At 40.1% G+C, this 23,671-nt stretch overlaps 1 protein-coding gene across 1 annotated transcript in view; it reads left to right on the plus strand.

The window, feature by feature from the left end:
• EIF2AK3 (eukaryotic translation initiation factor 2 alpha kinase 3) overlaps positions 1–23,671 on the plus strand; it is a 100,786-nt gene that overhangs the window by 73,635 nt on the left and 3,480 nt on the right. The window contains exons 13-15 of the mRNA XM_090269925.1: positions 8,306–9,080; positions 11,272–11,439; positions 16,546–16,647. Of these exons, the coding sequence (XP_090126051.1) occupies positions 8,306–9,080; positions 11,272–11,439; positions 16,546–16,647 (1,045 nt within the window). The remainder of the gene's footprint in view (positions 1–8,305; positions 9,081–11,271; positions 11,440–16,545; positions 16,648–23,671) is intronic.

A 23,671-nucleotide genomic window follows, 5' to 3' on the forward strand; every position in this document is an offset into this window, starting at 1 on the left:
GTCTCTTCTCCTTTGCAGTCTCTTTTTATCAACCTCCTCTCAATTGAGGTAGACCTTGGTTGCGACCCCATATTCATGTCCCCCCATCCCTCTAACTTTTGTAATTTCTTGCGGACATCAGCAGCAGCCTTGGTGACAAAAGTCGTGTTGATGAGGCGGACATTCTCGGGAGCCTCAGGGTCAGAAGGTGAATACATGCGATATGCCTCTCGGAGGCGTTCAAGGAATGCACTGGGACTCTCCGTGGAGCCCTGGATGACCTCCAAGACTTTATTCATATTGGTGGGCTTTTTGGCTGCCTTGATCATGCCTTGGAGAAGGGCCTGGTGATGAGCCCGGAGGGCATCTATCCCAGCCTGAGTACTGGGGTCCCAATCAGGGGGAAGATCAGGCAGAACTTTCCTAACTACTGCCTCCTTTTCCTGTTCAGTCCCTACAGCTCGGGCTCTCACATCCTCCCTTAGCAGCCTTCAGAATCAGCTCCCTTTCCTCCACCGAGAAAAGGGTCAGGAGAAGTTGCTGACAGTCATCCCAGGTCAGGCGGTGTGACTGACAGATCAGAGACCAGTGAGCGTCAGGTTGCTCTGAGAAAGGGGGGTTTTGAGCTCTCCAATTATAAAGGTCACTAGTAGTGAAGGGGACATACACAAAGGTGGTTCTCGGATCACCCGGGCCAGGGTTAACAACCTCCTGCAGCGAGAGGATGGAGACTGCTGGTTGGGCCTCACCAGGACTAATTAGCTGCCTGGATATGAGACAGGAAGCTGGTGGGGAGGGAACGTCCTGAGTCGAATCTGGGACAGAAGGGGAAGGCTGGGAAGGTTGTTCCCCCTCCTCACCCGAGTTGGTGGTGTAAGGGGGCGGCTGAAGGAGTTGCTTGACATCATCAGGGGCCGAGGGCAGGGGAGTTGGCCAAGGGCAGGGGAGTCGGTCGAGGAGCCTGATTCTTACTAGGAGTTTGTCTGGTTAGGAGAACGCCACAGGTCTCGGACCCAACACACTGCCGAAGCCAAGAGGGAGGCGCCTCTGCAAGTTTGAGCCACCTAAGGATATAATCACTTTGATCTGGTGTCCAGGGATTCCAAAAATCACCCACTGGACTCTGCTAGTGGTGGGTACATCCAGAGTTCCCTCTGAGGGCCATCTGACCCTAAAAGCTGGCCATTCTAATTCACATAGAGTCCTCAAGATGCCTGGGTTCATTGGGGTATCACCCTCTCCCCGGTGATTGAAACCCTTATAGAAATTCTTTAACATACAGTCCAAGACTGTAGCTTTTGCCTCCCATTCTGACCGAAAGTATGGTTCTGACAGTACAAATGACTTGAACCACAAGGGTGCCTAAAAAAACCACTCAAGGATGGCACAGACCCCCCTCTCGGTGCAGACAAAGGAAGGGTGCTTCGCAGAGGAAGCCACAATGATGCCCGCCTAGTCTCTCCTCTTGTGAGGACTTGAGTCTGTCTTAGCTAAGGCTGGCTGAGCAAATTTCAGGTTAGATCCAGTCATTATGCCGTATGACAGACTGAGGAATCGTAGGCTGGGGCCCACTCAGACTCCGTAGGCACAGGCCCGTGGAGCCACAGACTGGAGCACTGGAGACAAGCCAACCTGCGTCCCACTTTCACACACACACACAGAGGTTAACATATTCCCCCCCTGAGTCCCTCCCTGGTCCAGACTTATGCCCTGGAATGTCCCATGTCGACTGACAGGTGATCAGGCAGATCCAAATTCCAAAAAAAGCTCAATAATTGAATGGCTTATTTCAGACCAATCAGAGTTCCACTAAGGGGAAACTAAACCCGACCCTGTGTCCGGGTGCCAAGGGGCACCTTGCCCACTGATGATAGGTGTCCTAAAAAACACCTATCCCCGCGTCCTTACTCACCTGTCCGTCGAGACTGGACGTCTACCGTTGCTGTTCCCTATACCGGGCTGCCAGAGGAAACCGTGGCCCCGTACAACCCGCGAAGACACGAGGGATGCTCAAAAAGTCAGAGCATGTGGCCACAGTCTTGTCACCATTCGGTGGACTGCATGGGGTCCACCGAGTCCCCAGGAGGTCCGCCAAAGACGGCACTGTACCCCGGAGTGGGAAATCTTGCTGGACCTCCAAAAATGTTACGGCAGATTCAGCGAGAATTAACCACTCGGAGACAGTGGGTAGGGTAAGCAAGAGGTTTATTGATGGCTGGCGGTCAGGCGGAGCCTTAGAAACAAGTCTCCAAACATGCACCGACCCCTGCTTGGGGTCTAGACAGGGTTTTTATACTCATGGGTTAAAAAGGGAAAAGCGGAAGGGATGAGGAGAGGGTATGAACAAGTCAGCAAGACTTGGCAGTCGGGAGATGCGGTCAGCACTCTCTAGGAAGTTGGTTTCGCCTGGCCCAAGTTCGTTTGTTATGCAATCCCAGTTTCAGCTTGCTGCAGGAAACTGTATAAGAGAGCTCAGAGAAAAATCTAGGTTAAAGGCAAAGCTGATTAGGGGGTGCCTAGGGGGTCTGCTGGCCACTACAATAGTTCTCAACATCTTCCTATCTACTCCACTCCCTCCTACTATGCTTCTTAATTCCTGTACCATCTCCTGCCCTTTCCTGCCTTCCCCCTCCCAGCTGACCTCCCCCCAATGTGTTCCCCATACCTATAATTCTTTTCCCACGCTCGTTGCCTACTTAGTTTGCCTTTGTTTCGATTCCCTAGCTTCTGTTGTCCGTTGCTGTGATAGTTTTCATTTTAATGTTCATAGTTTTGATCCTCTTTCTCCTAAACAAGTCCCTTTAAGATGTCATATAACAGTGGTTTGGATCTGATGAACTCCTTCAGTTTTACTTTGTCCTGGAAGCACTTTCTCTGCCCTTCTATTTTGAATGACAGCTTTGCTAAATAGAGTAATCGTGGCTGTAGGTTTTTGCTTTTCATTCCTTTGAATATTTCTTGCCAGTCCCTTCTTGCCTGCAGAGTTTCTTTTGAGAAATCAGCTGATAGTTTTATTGGGACCCCTTTGTACATAATTCTCTTCATCTCTCTTGCTGCTTTTAAAGTTCTCTCTTTATCCTTAATTTTTGACATTTTGATTTTAATGTGTCTTGGTGTGGTTCTCCCTGGGTCCAGTTTTTTTTGGAACCCTTTGTGCTTCCCGGTCCTGTAAGTCTTATTTCCTTCCCCAAATTAGGGAAGTTCTGCTTCATTATTTTTCACATAATTTTTCAATTTCTAGTTCTTCACCTTCTGGCAACCTTATGATTCAGATGTTGGCCCGCTTATAGCTGTCCCATAGGTTTCTGAGCCTCTCCTAATATTCCTCACTTTTGATTTCCTCTTTCTGCACCGGTTGACTGTTTTTCCTTTCCTATGTTCCGATTTGTTGATTTGATCCCTGGTTTTCTTTCCCTCACCACTAGTTTCTTTTGTGTTTTCATTCATTTCAGCAGGGCTAGCATTCATTCTTTCCCCATCTTGTTTAAGATCCGCTGTTAGGTCTATAAGCATCCTCATAACCAAAGCTCTGAACTGTGCCTCAGAAAGATTTTCTATCTGCTGAGCCATTAGATTAGATATTTGCTGTCTGGTTAGCTGTGTTCCCTGGATCTCTATCATGATCTGTGCCATAATGACAGTTTTGTGTTTACCTTTGCTTCCTGTGCATGGCTGTCACACATCCTACGCTATAGGGGGCAGAGCCCCGTGCACTCGTCACTACCAGGCGACCCTTCTCATCACACTGTGACATTTTGTGTGGGGGTGGGGCTCCAAGAAATATTCCTGCTGTTCACTCTCCATTGAGAGACTGGGAGCCTTCTCCTCCGTCCCCACGTCCTTTGACCCTCACAGTCCAAAGCAATGAGGGTCTGCCTCCCCGGTGTTGGAATTGAGAGCTGACAGATCTGGCCCACAGCTGGGGGTGCTCCCCAGGTGTTTCTCGCCTCTTTAAATACGGGTGTCTGTGGTTACTGCTGTCCTGCCGCCATCACTGCAGCTGTCGCCGCCAGCACAGCTTGACCTCTCCGTGTCAGCTTCGCCCCTCCTACCCGTCTGGACGAGCACTTCTTTATAATTTCATACGTTGGACTTCCATGTAGCTTTATTTTCTGGAACTTCTGGTTATTTATGGTTTTGTGGTAGTTGTAGTCCTTAGTGGATTGAGCGTCGGCCTGCGAGCTAAGTGTCGCTGGTTTGATCTTCCAGTCAGGGCACATCAGAGAAGGAAAACTCTGACTCCAAAAAACCTCCGCTGCCTTGCGGCATACCTCTTCAGGGGAAAGGCTAAGGGAGTAAACCCCGACAGAAAATCCGGAGCCGGAGTCCCTAAGGCGGTTTGACGTTGTAGTCAACACCGGCAACTCCTGCGGCGCACCTGAAGCCAAGCTGTATTGACTCCGTCTTTCCCTTGGGCCCTTCAGCTGCGAAGAGAGGGGGGGTCTGCTGCATGGGCAACAGCTGACCCTCCATATCACCCTGCCCAGGCTCTGTAGCTTCAGCTTCACTGGAGAGGACACTCCAGCGTCATTGCAAGATGTCGATTCAACACGGGAGGAGACAGATACCGTGTCACTCCCGAGTCGGACTGCACAGCCATTCTCGGCGGTGCAGATAGACTCTTAAGAAGCTACACCATCGTCTCTCGAGACGGACGGCTGCCGACGACGACGAGTCCTTAGTTGTGGAGGGAGACAGAGTGTGTCAGTCTAGGCCTCCATCTTGGTCGGAAGAGCATTATTTTTTCTATTGTCTTTTTGTTCTCTGTTTCATTTAATGCTGCTCTATTTATTTCCATTCTTCTACTGATTCTGGCTTCATTTGGTTTTGTTTTTCTATTTCTTTAAGGTGAAATGTTAGGTTATTTGAGATTTCTCTTGTTTCTGAGGTAGGTATGTAATGCTGTAAACTTCCCTAATTGCTTTTGCCACATCCTCCAAATTTTTATATTTTGTGTTGTCATTCTCATTTCTTTCTATGTATCTATTGACCTCTTCTTTTGTTTCTTCGACCCAATTGTTGTTTAGTAGCATGTTGTTAAATCACCACATATTTGTGGTTTTTCCAGTTTTTTTCTTTTTTGCAGTTAATTTCCAGTTCAGATTGTCGTGATCAGAGAATATGGTTGGTATAATGTAAGTCTTCTTAAATTTGTTGAGGCTGGTTTTGTGCCCCCAACATATAGTGTATCCTTGAGAATGTTCCATGTGTACTAGAACAGAATTTACATTCTGTTGTTCTGGGATGAAAAGCTCTGTAAATACTGATATTCAATGATCTAATGTGTCATTTAAGGCTGATATTTTCTTACTGATTTTCTCTTTGGATGACCTATCCATTGCCATCAATGGGATATTTAGGCCCCCTACTATAATTGTATTTTTGTCAGTTTCTCCCTTTAGTTCTTTTAGTAGTTGCTTTATACATTTTGGTGCTCCCAGGTTGAGTGCATGTATACCAATAAGTATTATGTCTTCTTGATGTATTGTCCCCTTCATCATTTAAAACGTTCATCTTTGTCACTTGTTACCTTTTTTATCTTGAAGGCTATTTTGTCTGATAAAAGTATGGCTACACTTGCTTTTCTCTGGATTCCATTTGCTCGGATTATCACCTTGCTCCCCTTCACTTTGGATATATATTTGTCCTTGTAGCTGAGATGTGTCTCCTAAAAGCAGCCTATAGTTGTTGTTTTCTAATTCATCCCTATTCTATGCCTTTTAGTTGGTGAGTTCAGCCCATTTACATTTAGGGTGGTTATTGATATACAAGGATTTCCTATCTCCATTTTATCTTTTGTTTTCTGGTAGTTCTGTGTCTCCACTGTTTTTTTACCTTTGTGTTTCTGTCTGTTATTTTAGTTTATTGGTATTCTATGATTTTGTCCTCTGCTTCCCCCCTTCTTAATGTATGTGTCTCAGTTCTAGATTTTTATTAAGTTCTTCAGCTCCAAAATTTATTTTTAGTTCTCTTTTTAGTTTTGGTCTCTTTGATGAAATACTCCTTTTGCTTGTTGGTTTTATTTCTGAGCTCTTTGAATTGCTTTTTCAGTTTTCTTGTATCTCATTGAGTTTTTTTGGAACTGCATTCTTGAATTCTCTGTGATTTAAATCACAGTCTTTCACGTTTTTAAGTTTATTTTCTGGAGGTTTTTTTTTTCCTTTTCCTTCCTTCCTTCCTTCCTTCCTTCCTTCCTTCCTTCCTTCCTTCCTTCCTTCCTTCCTCCCTCCCTCCCTCCCTCCCTCCCTCCCTCCCTTCCTCCCTCCTTCCCTCCCTCCCTCCCTTTCTTTCTTTCTTGTTTTTTGGTGGGGGGACCCCCACTCTGTAACAATTCCCCCTCCCAGACTTAACACCCTTTATAATCTTATAAAGGACAATGGGCGAAGGTTTAATGTTCCTCTAGCTGCCTCAAGCTGGACATGGTCATCATCCTACCTACCCTTGGGTTCAGAAATCCCTAATAAGAGTGGGGGATTGGTGGCCTTCCCACATGGGGATTTTTTTTTTTCTGAACTGCCTTGTTACCTTGGTTATTCATTGTGCTTGATATGTTATTTTCCCGCCTGGGCATTTGTGGGAATGATTTTTTTTTTTGGAGTATTTCACTCCACTGTTGAGCAGGTTGATACGTAGAAGTCTTTCTTTTGTTTTCCAGTAGGTGGTGCTGAAGCACAAGTTTCTGTTTTTTTCTTACCTGCGCTGCTAGATCTTCCAGGATATCTGTGGGGCAGTGCCACATCAGCCATGGAAAATGTCCCATATCCCCTGGAAGGCGGACGTTACCGTTATGACCCAGTTGCCTTCTTCTCTGGGCACCACCGCTGTCATGAGATGTGCTGGGTCTCTGTGGGTCTCTTGGCCGTGTGTTCCCACTGCCACCTTCCTGTAGCCAGAAGCTGCAGATAGAGCTGATCCGTCTGAGTTGACACCGTTGCTACCAAGTTTCACTGGATGTGTGAGAGTGGGGGTGGGTGGGGGCAAGCAAGTTGGGGTGTCTCGCTTTTTTTCTTTTTAGTAGGTTCAGCTGCATTGAGTACAGACCACTTAGGCTGGAAAGTTTTTCCTGTTTGTGAGGATTTTACTACCAGGCAGGCCAGAGTAAGATGGGGTGGGCATGTTCCTGCATCTGTGGAATCCTTCGTGGGCCTTAGAATGCTGCCACACTTTGCACCACTTCTCTGCCCCTGATCCTTGGCTCAGCTTCAGTGTGTACCCCGCTTGCTATCTCTGCCTTTTCAGTTTGCCCAGTAGGAGGTCTCTCCCCCAACCCTTCACTGGTATTGTATCAGCTGGGGCCATGGCAAGTGCCTGATTGGGTCTGACTCCTGTCTCTGTCCTTCCCAGTTCTGTCTCCCCTGTTCACGCGATATGCCCACCACCTTCAGCTGTCTCAATACGTGGATCTCTCAGATGTGTTTTTGTGTTGAGCAGAGAATCAGTCTCTTGAGTTACAGCTCTCCATCTTATTATAACTTAAAGGGAAGAGACCTGGGGGTCCTTTTACACTGTAATGCGGCTGACATCATTGATCCAGATCATGAATTTTTAAATTTTTTAGTAGATAGAGCTCTATGAATTGTAATTCATTGTGGGATTTACAGTGGCTTTTCTTAATAAGAGATATCATATGCTTTTGTCTACATATTTTTAAATGTTAATTCACTTTCTTAGCAGTTAACAATTTACAACTCCTTTCTAGAGTAATTTTCAACTATTTGCAGTTGAAAATATATAAACTTATACAACCTGAACGTAATTCCTATATTAAGTATTTTGTGCTATAGGAGGGAGGGCCTTTTAAAAACTACTAAAGGAGAATGAAAAGGAAGCAGGTTGCAAATGGACTGTTTACCAATCAGCTGGAGTAAAATTCCTACCTTAAACTACAAGGCACAGCCCTTGCTACAGTGAAGTGTGTTATAGACTCAGCCAAGAGCCAGACCATGGAAGGATCAAGTGAAGTGGCCTCTTGTCTGCAGGCCCTATGAGCTCCTGCCCTAACGTGGACAGGGCTTCAGAGTCATAGCCGAGGTCCTGTCCTTGGTTTTCTTTGTGCTTTGTGTTTCACACAAAGACCTCGGCCGCTCCTGCGTGACAATCCAAGGGAGCAGTTCCAAATAGAAATTAATGTTTTAAATTAAGTTTTTAGAAGAAATGGATAGAATGTAGTGTTCTTTGTCTCAAATGTTTTTATTTTAATCTGTACGTGGTTTGTGTTTTGGTAACTGACTTTATTGTAGTTGAAGCTTTAAAACAAAGGGTAGAGTTCACATAATTTAATTGATGGATATTTACTCTCATCCTTTTGTATTTTTCCCACTTGTAGCACAGACTGGCCACTTAGCTCTCCTAGTCCAGTGGATGCACCATCAGTTAAAATACTCAGAATGGATCCTTTCTCTACAAAGGAACATATTGAAATCATAGCTCCTTCGCAACAAAGAAGCAGGTCTTTTTCAGTAGGGATTTCCTGTGGTCATACAAATTCATCTGAGAGCCACTTCTCTCCACTGGAATTTTCAGGACCAGACTATGGAGACATTAGTGAGTCAGCAGGTGCAGTGTACAACGTCCAAGACAGTTGCCTTACAGACTGTGATGTGGAAGATGGTACTATGGATGGCAGTGATGAGGGGCACTCCTTTGAACTTTGTTCTTCAGAAGCTGCTCCTTTTGCAAGGTCAAGGGAGAGAACCTCCTCTTCAATAGTATTTGAAGATTCAGGCTGCGATAACGCATCCAGTAAAGAAGAGCCCAAAACTAACCAACTGCATGTTGGCAATTGTGCTAATAAACTAATTGCTACCACACATTCTAGTAGCAGATCTTCAGAACCTGCTTTGTCTATTTCTCTTCCAAGACCAACCACTTTAAGCCTAGATCTCACTAAGAACACTGCAAACCAACTGCAGCCCAATTCACCGAAAGTGTACCTTTACATTCAGATGCAGCTGTGCAGGAAAGAGAACCTCAAGGACTGGATGAACAGCCGATGCAGCATGGCGGACAGGGAGCGGGGCGCGTGCCTGTGCATCTTCCTGCAGATCGCAGAGGCGGTGCAGTTCCTGCACAGTAAGGGGCTCATGCACAGGGACCTCAAGGTCGGTGCCCACGGTTCTCCGGCTGACGTTCTGTGCAGTGCTTGCAGTGTTTGTCAGGTTTTAGCAAAAGCGCCCCTAAGAGTGGGGGAGAGAGAAGGCATCAGCAGCAGGCATCTGGGAACATAACCTGAAGATGGCTGCTGCAAAAAATAAGAAATCTCAGGATTTAAAAACCTCGGGCAAATTGTGAAATCTCCTCTATGACGTGTTTATGTCCATTTTACAGTAAAACATATTCCTAATTTCCTGAAGAAAAAAAAAATCTTATGTAAAATCCAAGTATACGGTTTTCTTATGGTTTACTAGCACATTGAAAGGGACCAAGTAGAAGGAGAGACACCATTCATTACCCAGCTCTGAATTAGGGCAAGCTCCATTCTTTTTGCACTGATTCTAGAACTTTTTAGGTTTTGGGGAAGGAGATGAGAAGCTGGATGGTAGAAGGTGGCAAATGGTTAGCCAGGTGATTGTTTGCAACTCTAAAACCTTTGATTCTATTTTCAGTATATACAATATTGAATATTGTAGGAAGGTGATATACTAAATTATATAAGATTCTTACTAAGGCATGCAGTATTTCTTCAGTATATGCTTCTGAAATAAGTATATGAACTTTTATTTAATTTCTGCCATATTCCATATGCTCATACTGATCATCATAGTAAACGTAGATGTGTATAAGTACAGAAATATTTTTCTGCTGGATATCACTAAAATTCATGATAGACCTAGCCTCATTTTAAGTATTTTCAGTTTTGTTTCACATAACCACAAATTTTATTTTTTTTTGAATATTCAATGTTTATTGAATATAGCCTTTCATATTCAGCCTTCAGTTCCTAAGAGCTTCTTTTTTTCCCCCAGCTTTTCTTTATTGATTATATTGTTACAATAGTTCCAATTTCACATAACCACAAATTTGTTTCAGACACCAAAGTAGCTATTTGAATGAGTAATTTTCTTCTTAAAGTCAGCAGTGGATTTTTTTAATCCTTGAATATATTTTAAGAGTTTGGAATAACAGGGATACTAACTAGAAATAATTACTATTTTCCAAAGTAATTGTTGTTGAATTATATCTAATCACTATGCTTCAGTGATTTTGATGTGGGCCAAAAATGATTGCCAGGAATTATTCTGCACTGAATGAGAAGTTCAGAGATGATTGATTTTGGCTGGAAGGGAGAGAGCAACTTCCAACAGGCCAGATATCCCTAACTTGAGAGAATGCTGGCTGTTGGAATATGCCACAGGTTTATCATTTGGTTGGAACCAGTTACTTAATATACACATTTTTCTTTGAGTTTAAGGGGCGCATGAGAAATTTGGTTAGCTATGTCTTTTAAACAGTTGCATATGAGAGTTTATAACTCAGGACAGGGGTCTTAGAATACATGGGAGCATATGGATGTTAGAAGAGGCAGCACAAGGTTGCAGTTAAGAACTCTTGTTCTCCTTGATAGCCTACTTTTCCCTCGTGAGACATAAACCTGAATATCAGTCTGTTTCATTTACATATCAAATAGTAGTGATAAGCTACCATAGGGCATGAACTACACAGACTGCTGGATCTGTGATAAGGAAGCAGACATTCCTTTTCTCCTGGAGTCAGACTGCCAGAGTTTGAATCCCTGCTCCACCACCTACTACTATCTGGCCATTTACTAAACTTCTCTGGGCCTCCATTTTCACATCTGTAAAATGAAGGACTAACAGAACTAATAGGGTTGTGAGTTAATGGTAGTAAACAGCTTAGAATGGCTTCTGGCTTATTTTAAGTGGAATATGTGCATTTGCTATATTTTTACTATTTTATAGTTGTGGCTTCAGTCATAAATGTAGAGAAACTTGACAGAGGGAGACTATATAGAATAATAGATTGAGCATTAAGTACCCTGGGCCCTAGGTAATATGACTCTCTTAAGGGTTGAAATAGATACAATTTGCTAACTCATGATATAAATGGCTAAATGTAAATTCTAACTCCCTCTGCTACCCTTCCCTTTTCTTTATTCACAGTACTTGTCCAGCATGGAAGAATTGCTTTTATTTTCATATTACATCATTTTAAAGAGAAACATCCTTGAAAATATTTAGTTTCTTATATTTATTTTCTGTTGCCATTTTAATAAATTCCCTTTACTTGCTCTCCTTTTCTGTACACATCCATTGTGATTTTTACTTTTTCCAGCCTTCCAACATATTCTTTACAGTGGATGATGTGGTCAAGGTTGGAGACTTTGGATTAGTGACGGCAATGGACCAGGATGAGGAAGAGCAGATGGTTCTGACCCCAATGCCAGCATATGCCAGACACACAGGACAGGTGGGGACCAAACTGTATATGAGCCCAGAGCAGGTGAGGTGCTTTTGTTTTCCTTCTTAATTAAAAATGTATTTTTAGTTAGCATGACAGCAAGCCAGCTATCCCCCATGAATCTTCATCTATGTTCTACTTAATAAAATATCCAATAAAATATAATTTGAAAATATGAAAATTGATAGTAGTATTACACAGGCAACACAGCTAGGGGACAGTTTCTACAACTTGAATTGGGATGAATTAAAACAACATTCACTATTCATAAAACATGCTTACCCTCTGAGGTAGAACCTGACAGCAACCAGAAATTTATAAAGAGACTTTGAATGCTCTCTCCCAAACTTAACCCCAGTTCATCTTGTGTAAACTGTGTAGGAACTGTTTTCAAAGCCAGCTGGAGCCCAAGATACTGTCCTAGGCTGCCTTCTATAATAATTCACAAGCAACTTCCAGAATGTACTATGTCAGGAAATAAAGGTTGATAGGCTAGACAAGTGGTAGGAGCCGAATGTCCTGGGAGCTTCACAGGAGCATGCCCACCCACCACCAGGCTAATCATATTCACAAGCTTATCTATGTTTACATCAGCCTGTCTCAAACTTTATGGTCTCAGTACCTATTTATATTTGCAAACATGATTGAGAACCCAAGAGATTTTCTTACAGGATTTTATTTATCAATATTTGCCATACTAGAGATTAAAACTGAAAAATTTATAAAATTTTATTAATTCAATTAATTACAATATTAAACCTATCTCATCCTAAAGATATTTTTATAATTATCCTCCTCCCCCCCCAAAAGGTGAGAAGGGTGGCATTTGTTTACATTTTTACAAATCTCTTTAATATTTGACTTAAAGGACCTAGATTCTCATTGCTTTTCATTCAGTTTGTTGCAGTCTGTTATTTTGTGTGAATTGAATGAAGAAAATTTGACCTCACACAGATAAAGTAGTTGTTGGGAAGGGAAGAATATTTTAATAGAATTTTCAGGTAATTATGGGTATTATTCTTTGATAGTGCATCAAAACTCAATAAGTGATAGTTTCTTAAAAGTTATTTGCCCTGTGGAATCTAAAACTATGTCATTGAATGTTTCTACTCTGTTAAATATCCTATCCTTAGTTCATTTTGCACTTTTTTTAATTTAAGAAGATTTAATATGCTTATTGATTTTAGAGAGAGATACACATCAATGTGAGAGAGAAACATTGACTGGTTGCCTCCCGTACATGCCCGGACTCGGGATTGAAGCTGCAACCTAGGTATGTGCACTGACCTGGAATCACACCCCCAACCTTTTGGTGTACAGGATAATGCTCCAACCAAGTGAGTCACACCAGCATGGGCCATTCTGTTACCCATCCAGGGAAGCTAGATGAAAAATATAGTAGGCCTTATTTGTAGTTAGTATTTGAACATTTATTGATAAATAGAGTAAAATAAGATAAACTTTCATTTCAGACTTCTAGACCACAAAGAAACATCAGCGTATTTGAAAACAGAACTTGTGAATGTTTTGCTATAATCACAATGCAATTAAAAAAGATGATAGTGGTTTGTTTTGATTTTAGGTTTTTGTTTAATTTTGCTTCTGTTTTGGCCAGCTGGAAATTTCGAACACATTCCTAAGTAACTATTGGGTGAATAATAAAGTATTAAGAAAATAATGAAAGAGACCCTGGCCAGGTGGTTCAGTTGGTTAGAGCATAGTCCCGATATTCCAAGGTTGTGGGTTCAATCCCCGGTCAGAGCACATACAGGAATCAACCAAAGAATGCATAAATCAGTGGAACAACAAACTGATGTCTCTCCTCCCACCCCCTTTGTCTCTCTCTCTCAAAAATAAATAAATAAAAATAATGAAAACAATGAAAGAAATGAAAAAATACTGAAATTCATGGAAAGCTATCAACATTCTATTTGGAGATAAATTTATTTGAATGGCCTTCATTATATTAGCACATTACTGAGTAAGTGATTTAGCATTCTGCTTGGTAGGAGGCAGGAAGCTGCAGGATGTTAAACAGGAATAAGAACTCTGACTGGTGAATCAGTGAAACAACATTATGGTAGATTTTAATTTTTAAATAAAAAAGATAATCTTCCCTAGCAAATCCACTCAAAAGGGTAAAACCACAAATAAATTTAGAAATCCAGAATGATACATGTGGCAGAGATTTTAATTTATAAGAGACTTATTACACATAGTAGATCATTTGCAACCAAAAGTATCCAAACTGGGTTGAGCAGAAAAAAAATATGTTGGCACGAGCAATTGAATCATCCTAGTCAAAGTACTGTAAATATGTATTTACATCTATATGGAAAAAGGCAGGAAGGAAGAGCCATAAAATATCAACAGTCACTGCTTCTGTGTAGATGGCTTTGAATTGCATTTTGGTCTTTTCTGTTTTCCAGTTTTTCTACATAGGCATGTATTAGAATTAATATTAAACTATTTTAATAGCTCTTTTTTAATTCACCATTATTCAAGAGGCTGGAAATATACCTTCACACTTTTAAGTATTGTGACAACAAATTAAGAATGACTACATAAAAGGAATTCTACCTGGATGCAGGTGCATGTGAAGGGCTCACTCAATGGAGTCCCCACATCCCAGAGCCCTGTGTGAAATAGGTGACTGTCCCTCTCCTCCCTATCAGGATCTATCACATTATACTGTTTATACTTCTCATAGCTTTTTTAAGTCTCTAAAAGAAAGTATTTTGCTTCCCCTCTAAAATAATAAGCTATCAAATGAGGGACACACCTTATCTCTTTTCTTACTTTATCCCCAACACCCAAAGCATTGCCTAGAATTCAGCATAAATGTTTGGTGAATGAGCAAATATGAGTATCATTGAAAAGATAAAACACCAGGTAGGCAGCCACGACACATATACATTGCTGTGCTGATTGTATTTTGGCTTGTAGCTGACGTGTATGTTTGTGAGTGTGTGTACACATGTGTATGCATTTGTTGGAGGTAAGGTTCGCCATCTGAGAAAAGAAGATATTGATAACAAGTGATGCCATATTTATAATTATTGAAGATACTAGAAAATTAAGGGTAGCTCTAGAGATTTTGTCATGGCAGTATATGACAAAAATCAGGTAGTTAAAAATGGACAGTTTTAATTCTCTTAATAAACCTCTTATTGTTCTTCAGTATTCTTAAATACAGAAACTGTCAGTTTATCAAATGTCACCTTTAAAAATTTCTCAAAATACTTTGTATAAATTGTCTTACTCAATCCTCAGAAGTTGTACTAAGACATTGTTTAAATTTTTTTTTTTTTTTTAATCAAAGACCTTAATTTTCTTTCTAGGAGAAAATGAGCAAAGACCACGCTTTGTTCTTGGTGTAATTACCAGGAAATACAGCCTAAGTTCTAGGGTTATGCAATGATAAAACAATCAATTAAACTCTATAAGGGCATATATTATATTGTGCCCCCCATCTTGAGATTTGTACTTAATTTCTTATTTTTTAGATATTTTGTAAAGATTACTTTGTATGTTTTCATGCAGCAACATTTGTTTTTAAATGTATTTAATACTGCTTTTTCACCTCATTATATGTTAATCTATTCTCTTAGGTAGTGAATATGGAAAATATAGGAATGTATAAAGAAAAACTAAAAATCACTTAACTAAAACTCTAACCCATTAACAGCAGTGGTTAGTTATTTCCTTTTATGAAATACACATAATACACACATGTATCTTATAACATTTTTATATGTACTTTATTTTGGAGAACAAAGTTGGAATTCTAGTGTCAATTTTTGGGTATAATACTAAAATGTAAGCATTTTCCACTGTGGTAGTGTTCTTGGAAAATCTTTTTGGCTACATAATATTTTCTCTGTTAAGCAATTTATTCAATATTTGTTTTGGACATTTTAGTTACTTGTAATTTTTGCTGTTGGGAGTATCACTTACATAGCTAACCCTGTGCACAAATCTCTGTCCCCATTTCCATCTGCCCTAGTGTGGGTGGAATTAATTAGGGCCATCAAGTGGGAGTAAACATGTATTGCCAGTTGCTTTTTATGAAGGTGTGTTAGTTTATATTCTCCAAATATTGTAAGAGAGTGTCCTTTCCACTGTACCCTAGAGGTCCAGGGCTAAGAAGTAAGGGAAGAGAGAGGAAGGCGATACAGTTGGTGGCGACTTTGACGCTTTCCATCTGATGTTGTATACTCTATAAGCACAGAGGCAGGCAGCCTGCGGGAGTAAGGAGGGAGACACAGGCATCAAGTGGCGATTAGAGAGAAGGCTGTGGAGGATTTGTCCTCCCGCTACTGCCTGTGACTCCCCAGTGAAGAAATGCACGTGTGATGCATTCCAGAGGGACACTTTAGTTTTGCCAAATGACAAGTTATGTGCCTAAAGTAATTTTCATAAATAAAAGGGTTCTACTGACCCCACCAAGGTCACTTTTAATTTGAATGAAGCTTTGTATAAGAGTATTTGGGTTGTAATTTATCTTTATTATAAAAAATAAGCATTTATTGAGGTCCTTGTCTATACTTAGCCCATTGCTGGGGAGTGGGATTACAAAAGAAGCAGGTTCCTTCCCTCCAGGACTAGTTGTGAAGAATAGGAAATAGGTACATGAAAACTACAACTAAGAATGCAGAGTGGTCCATAATTAAGTGCCATAATGAGGGCTAACCACAGTTGATTAGTGGTTTGGAGTAATGAAGATTTTCTCATAAAAATGGGTGAGGGCTAAAATGATTAGAAATGAGAGATCTGCTTTAGATAGTGTTCACTTTGAAAAACTTCACCTCAGGGGTAGTTGAGCAGCTTTTACTGGCTCCTACAAACTGTTTTAGCATTGCAAGTCTCCAAGTTTCTGCCAGGCCTGTTTTACTGATCCATATCTCAGAGCTATTCCTAGGCTTTCCTTCTGTGATGTTGAGTAGTTTAATTACTCCTGCTACAGTGAGGTGGAGAAAAGAGGCTTGCAAGATTTAACTCTTTGCTAACATTTTCATACATACAATTACATTTAAACAAAGAAGTGACTAAGTCAACTTTGGGGTTCACCAATGCCATATTATTCAATACCACATTATTGTATTATCTCTGTTAATGTTTTTCTAATATTTTTATTTGGGATTTCAGATTCATGGAAACAACTACTCTCATAAAGTGGACATCTTTTCTTTAGGCCTCATTCTGTTTGAGTTGTTGTATCCATTTCGCACTCAGATGGAGAGAGTCAGGGTAAGTTCTTCCTGCCTCAAAAAAGGTGGAAAAAAATACTCTTAAATTTGCAAAAGAATTTTAAGAGGAGAATAAGTTATTCTTAATGCCAGCAGATTAATTTACAAGTGAAAGATCATGTGAGCTCTACAGGGAGGATTTGTAAACAACTTGCTTCCATTTAAAGCTCAGTCTTCAAAATTTGTTTAGTTGAATTGTTTTGTTCCTTGTTGTTACTAAAATTCATCATAACTTAACATCATTTAGTACTCAGTAAGTTTGTAATACGTACAAAGCTAGGGAACCGCAGGATAATGGAGATGGCAGTAGAGAGGAGGTGATGGCGAAAGTGATTGGTCAGAGGAGAATATTCCAGAGGACAAGTGGCCACACACTCATACACTTAAAAACTAGAAAACTAAGTGTAATTTTTTTTTTTCCCCTCTCAAACCATGATCATGGCTTTTAAAGAAGATAGTACTAGAAGTCTTAAAAGTAGGCCTCTGTCACATTCTTATACACCCTTTATAAGTGGTAATTGTCAACTTTCCTATCTGTTGTGCCTAGTACTTCTCTATTTCCAAAATTTATGCTGTTATTACCATTTCTCTATCAGTTTTAGACCTTATCTATTGATTGCTGGCCATTGTAGAAGAGAATGTAGTTCTCATATGTAGTTGAAGGGCTCATATCTTCTAACCATGAGGACCTACCAAAATGAGTCAATTTCAGAACATCCTAAAAGCTTCCAGAAAGGGATATTAAACAAGTCCAACATATGTAAAGGATCAGGAATCATATGGCATCAAAGGGACCCTATTAAGAATGTAAAAATACGGCCTTGTTGTGGCTCGGTGGATTGAGTGCCAGCCTGAGAACCAGAAGGTCACCAGTTCGATTCCCAGTCAGGGCAGATGCCTGGGTTTCAGGCCTGGTCCCCAGTTAGGGGCATGTAAGAGACAATTGGTTGATGTAGCTCTCACACATTGATGTTTCTCGCCCTCTCTTCCTCCCTTCCCCTCTCTCTAAAAGTAAATAAATAAAATCATTTTTTAAAAATGTAAAAATACGATCTACAGAATGAGAGAAAATACTTATGAATCATATATCTAATAAGGTTCTAGTATCCAGAATATATAAAGAACTATTACAATTCAACAACAAAAAGACAAACAACCCAATTAAAAAATAAGCAAAGGACTTAAATAGACATTTCTCCAAAGAATGGCCAATAAGCACAACATTATTAATTAGGGAAATATAAAACAAAACCACAATGAGATACTAATTCACACAGTAAAGGATGGATATAATAAAAAGTATATATAAGTATTGGCAAGGATGTGGGGAAATTGAAGCCCTCATACATTGCTGGTGGGACTTCAAAATGGTACAGTTGCTATGGAGACAGTGTGATAGTTACTGAAAAAGTTAAACACAGAATTACATGTGACTCAGCAGTTTCACTCCTAGATATATACCCAGGAGAAATGAAAGCATGTTCACACAAAAATTTGTACACAGATGTTTGTAGTAGCATTATTCATAATAGCCAGAAAGTAGAAACAACCCAACCAGCTGATGAATGGCAAAACAAAATGTGGTATGCCCATGCAATGGAATATTATTTCAGCCATAAAAAGGAATGAAGTACTGATCTATGCTACAACACACATGAACCTTGGGAATATTGTGCTAAGTGAAAGAAGCCAGATATAAAAGACCAATATTGCATCAATTCATTTATATGAAATACCCAGAATAGGCAAATCTGTAGAGACCAAATAGATTAGTAGTTGCCAGGGACTGGGTGTGGAAGGGGATGTAGAGTGACTTCTTAATGGGTATGAGGTTTCTTTTTGGGTGACGAAAATGTTCAGGAATTAAATAGTAGTGATGGTTGTACAACATATGAATAGAATAAAAACCACTGAAGTCATTAAAACAGTGATTTTATTCATGCGGATTTTATTTCAATTAAAAAACGTAAACAAAAAACATGTAGTTGCATAAAAAAATTTTGATTGAATGAAGTCAGTGTTTGTCTTGACCATGCAAATATTGTTCTTTCTGATGAAATCCTTTTTTATTTTTTTTTTAGAATTTTCTATTCTCAATTGCTTAGTTTTCTATGAAACTTTGTTGTAATTTTTAACAAATATACAAAATCTGTCATATATCAAACTATTTATATTCTGTACTTCATTACACTGGGGAACACAATTTTCGTTGAGTTAGATCTGACACTTGTTTTTGACTAACTATTGGCATCTGAATCCAAAAATGAACCCAGTTTTTCTATATCACGTCAACTTTTTAAGGTACAGTATACCCTCCCTTTGTCCCCAGAATCATACAAAATGTACATACAAAGGAAAATAAAGAAAAAATTACCTGAATATACTGTTTATTTAGAGTTATTTTATTTATATACAAGCTATAAATTGTTACTGTAAGTCAAATTGTGTACAAGTAGTAAAGTTCTACCAAACATACATATTAAGGTATTTTATCTTTTCAAATGACAGGCTAGGAAATGACAAAATGAGATACTTGAAATAGTCTCCTTCAGTTGGCAAAGCTTTAACAGATTGCTTCATGAGACCCAGTTTTATGTACAGAGGTGGGAATATAATGTTCTTTCTGTCAACAAGTGGCTCATGTAGACTGTTTGGATCACCAGGTTTGAGGTCAGATCTTAGAAGCCAGTTGGACTCCACCCAATGCACAGAAAACAGGGTTACTTGGTGTATCCGCATTGCTGACCAAGAAGGAAGCAGATCATGTTAAGGTCAACACAGATGTCCCAATTGTGCTTGTGATATTACAACAGATCAATGACTTTATGTCCTCATATTCTTCATGAAAACAAACTGAATGGACAATTGGGACTGCACCAAATAAATTGCCCTTGTGGAGGAGGACACACTTCAAGCTCTGCTTTGAGCTACCGATGAACAGTCGCCATTCAGTTGTGTCATAGATTGGAACTCCCAATTCCTCCATTAAACCGTGTATGTTATGGCAATACACAAAGCCACCGCCACTTCGAAAGTACTGCAGAAATGCACTTGCCCTTGATTGAAAGTAGGAAATACTCCTTTTTCAAGCAAGTTTTTCTCGTGCAGTCTTGATGCTAGGAGTTCTGAAGCCTTTTTGGATAGTCGCAAATCTCATGCCAAATCATTCAACTCATGCTGATCAAATCCCTTATGAACTGAGTCATCTTCAACTTCAGAATCTGCATCATTGCTGTCACTTAGTTCTTCACCATACTCCTGTTTTTTGAAAGAGGGTAGTGCAATGAAAAGTGGCACTGGGATTTCAGCTGAATGAGGCATTGGGCGTATAGCTGATGGTAGACTAGGATACTCTATTTTACATTTATTTTTCTTGTTATATCTTGATGTTTTCACTATACAAAAGTAACAGTCACTTGAATGATCTCTGGGTTCTCTCCAAACCATAGGTATACCAAATGACAATTTATCACATGTTCCCTTTGTCCTCATCCATAAACTCTTGACACACTGCTTGCACACCTTGTGAGGGGCCCAAGACTTATCTTGATCACCAAGTTTTACTTTAAAATTTGCAAAATAAGCTTGCCTAACACATGCACTGATGTTTATCGTTTGGGAATGGTGAAACTGCCACAGATACAACAAAATGAATCAGGGTTGTTTAGGCACTTATGATGAGAAATAGCAGAGGCAGACATGATCTGAAGGAAAGGAAATAAGTACGTATGTGAATAAAAAAATAAATTCTGCTAACTCCTTGTATAAAGACAAGAACTCGGACTACACTTCGGAATACGATTCACTATGCAGAGTGGCACACAACCTCTCACCACACTGTCTCATGTGTAACTGAATAGCCTAGACAAGTATAAACCTGTCGCTGGTTTCCAAGGTCATCCCCCACCCCTCCCCACTCAAGGGGGGTTTGCCCTCAGCCAATAGGAGAGCACTAGTGCCTCCCTTGGTCCAGGCTCAATCCAGCCTAGAGTTGGTTGCATTAAGATAAGCTGTAGAGAAAAACTTAACGTGATAGAAGAAAAATTAACTGCAGTTTTGAAATCAGCTTGCCTATTTAAGTCTAAAACAGCTGAAAAATCGAACTCAACAGGAATTATGTTAAAAATTGTTCCCCTGTGTTCGTCGGCAGCCGTCCATCTCGAGAGACGATGGTGTAGCTTCTTAAGAGTCTATCTGCACCGCCGAGAATGGCTGTGCAGTCCAACTCGGGAGTGACACGGTATCTGTCTCCTCCCGTGTTGAATCGACATCTTGTGATGACGCTGGAGTGTCCTCTCCAGTGAAGCTGAAGCTACAGAGCCTGGGCAGGGTGATATGGAGGGTCTGCTGTTGCCCATGCAGCAGACCCCCCCTCTCTTCGCAGCTGAAGGGTCCAAGGGAAAGACGGAGTCAATACAGCTTGGCTTCAGGTGCGCCGCAGGAGTTGCCGGTGTTGACTACAACGTCAAACCGCCTTAGGGACTCCGGCTCCGGATTTTCTGTCGGGGTTTACTCCCTTAGCCTTTCCCCTGAAGAGGTATGCCGCAAGGCAGCGGAGGTTTTTTGGAGTCAGAGTTTTCCTTCTCTGATCCCCTGTGTTACTGATCTACTTATCTATAGCTAGGGTGGATGAATGGGTAGGTAGGCAGGTATATAGATGATAGATGGATGAATGGGTGGATAGATAGGTAGGTAGAGTTTTTTTTCTGGAATCTTCTTTTCAAAGCTGTTGTCCTTAAGTTAGTTCTGATCCCCACCCCTAAACCTTCTATAAATTGTCAACCTGGGATGTACTTCCCTACCCTACTGGTTTGGACCAATAGTTTCCTAGATTCTATGTTTTCCCCTTTTTCTTACATTATTCTCTTGTTTTGTTGGAGCACACTGTGCTGTAAATTCCTCAGAAAGAATGTATGAGAGATACATTTTTAGAGTCTTCAAGTATATGTGAAAAACTATTTTCTTCCATCCTCACACATAATTGATAAATTTGCCAGATTTCAATTTTAGATTGGGAATAATTTTCCCCAGAACATTGAGGGCTTTGTAGTTTACAGCGTCGCTGTTGAAAAGCTGATACCAGTCTCATGCCTGGTTTTTTTACATTGGGTCTGTTTAACCTCTTTTATTTTGTATTCTGGAAGCTTTTAGGGATTTACTTTTATCAGTGCTGTTATGAAATGTAGTCTTTTCATTGATCTTTTATCCTTTACTGTGGTTAATACTTGGTAGGTCCTTTCAGTTAAAAGATATGAATCCTTCAGTTCTAGTAAATTTCTTGTATTTTTGATAAATTCTTCTCAATTTTTTTTTGTTTTCTTGAAACCCTGACTAATAAACAACTATTATTTTTTCTCCTATTTTTCATTTTTCTGTCGTTTTATACTGTTTTTTTGCAAGAGTTCCTTAACTTGTTATTCCAACTTTTCTAATTTTTTGATGATCCAACTTTTATTGTCCAAGATTGCCTTTTTAATAGCATTTTACTCTTTTTAATGGATTTAGTACTTTACTTGTCTCCAAGAATCTCTATTGTATGCCTGTAAGTCTTCTCCCTGCATTGTCTCTTTCCCCTGTTTATTTGTTTATTTTCTAATTAATAGGGAGCCACAGGAAGTTGCAGAGATAATACAGAGATTCAGTGTACCCTTCACCCAATCTCTCTTAGTGGTTACATCTTACATAATATTACAATATTAAAACCAGGAATTTGACCTTGGTACAATGTGTGTGTATGGTTCCATGTTATTTTATCTCACGTACAGATTGTGAAACTATGACTCTAGACACAGAACTGTTCCATCACCACAAGTTCTCTTCTACTACCCATTTATAGCCACACTTTCCTCCCTACCAAAATCTCTAACTCTGTGGTTCTTAATTTTTTTTCTATTAACAATCCTTAGTTGTTCATATTTAAGAATAGGGTTCTAAAAGGGAGACTGGAATGGACTTCACTGTAAGGGTTACAATTCAGTGCTTATATAGAGGTGTGGTGGAGAACTCCCCACATGTCAGCATCTGTGAACCTTTATTTACTCTAAAACCATTTTCTCTAGAGAAGTGGCTTTTATTCTCCTGTATGAGAAAGAGTGTGGATGGGTGGGGATGCGTGCAGGTCTTCATCCTACTGTTCCATGCCCACCCCAACATATACCTTTCCTTTCTATTGAGTGGCTCTAAGTCTGGACTTCCTTGGTTCATTTTCTCCAAAAAATAAACCTTATATGTTTATATGGAAATGTATCACTGCATATACATACTTTCAGATGTTTTTTCTGCTGCCATTCTTGGCCTCCCCCACCATCTGCAGGTCTGCACAGCTAGTCTACTCCCTCTTCACTTGCATTATCCCTGCAGGTGGCCCAGCTTACATTCTTCTCTAAGGTAGTTGATATGCTTCTATCCACTTTGTGTCTTCCAAAAATTTGACTTTTCTTCCAGTGCTCTCATCCTTATAGACTTATTATACATTTCACATTCTTTTGCAGTTGTTCTAGTGCAAATGTTGTAGAAAATCTGCCATGTCTTGCCAGAATCTCTTTAAAATTCTCTTAGTGAATGTAAAACTGTCCATTCAATGATTTGAGCAAGGTCCTTTTTAAAATAATTTTTATTGAGTTACAATTTGCATACAGTAAAGTGCACTCACTTTAGGTGTACAGTTTGATGAGTTTTGCCAAGTTTATATATCCATGTAACCATCACTACATTCAAAATACAGAACATTTCTATCACCTGAGAAAGTTTCCATTGCTCCTTCCCAGTCAATCTCCTACTACCACCCCAGGCAGCTACTCAGCTATTTTTTTTTCTAAAGCTCCACAAAAGTAGAATCTTTCAAGGCACACAGTCTTTTGTGTCTGCCTTCTTTGAGTCACCAAAAAGTTCTTGAGACTCATTCATGTTACTCAGTGTATCAGTAGTTTCTTCCTTTTTATTAGTAATATTCCAGTTGTATATATACCACAGTTCATGTATCCATTTACCTATTGAGAAACATTTATGAATAAAGATACTGTATT

Source organism: Furipterus horrens, unplaced genomic scaffold (assembly GCF_987537825.1).
Source record: "Furipterus horrens unplaced genomic scaffold, mFurHor1.1.pri manual_scaffold_3, whole genome shotgun sequence".
Taxonomy (NCBI): Eukaryota; Metazoa; Chordata; class Mammalia; order Chiroptera; family Furipteridae; genus Furipterus; species Furipterus horrens.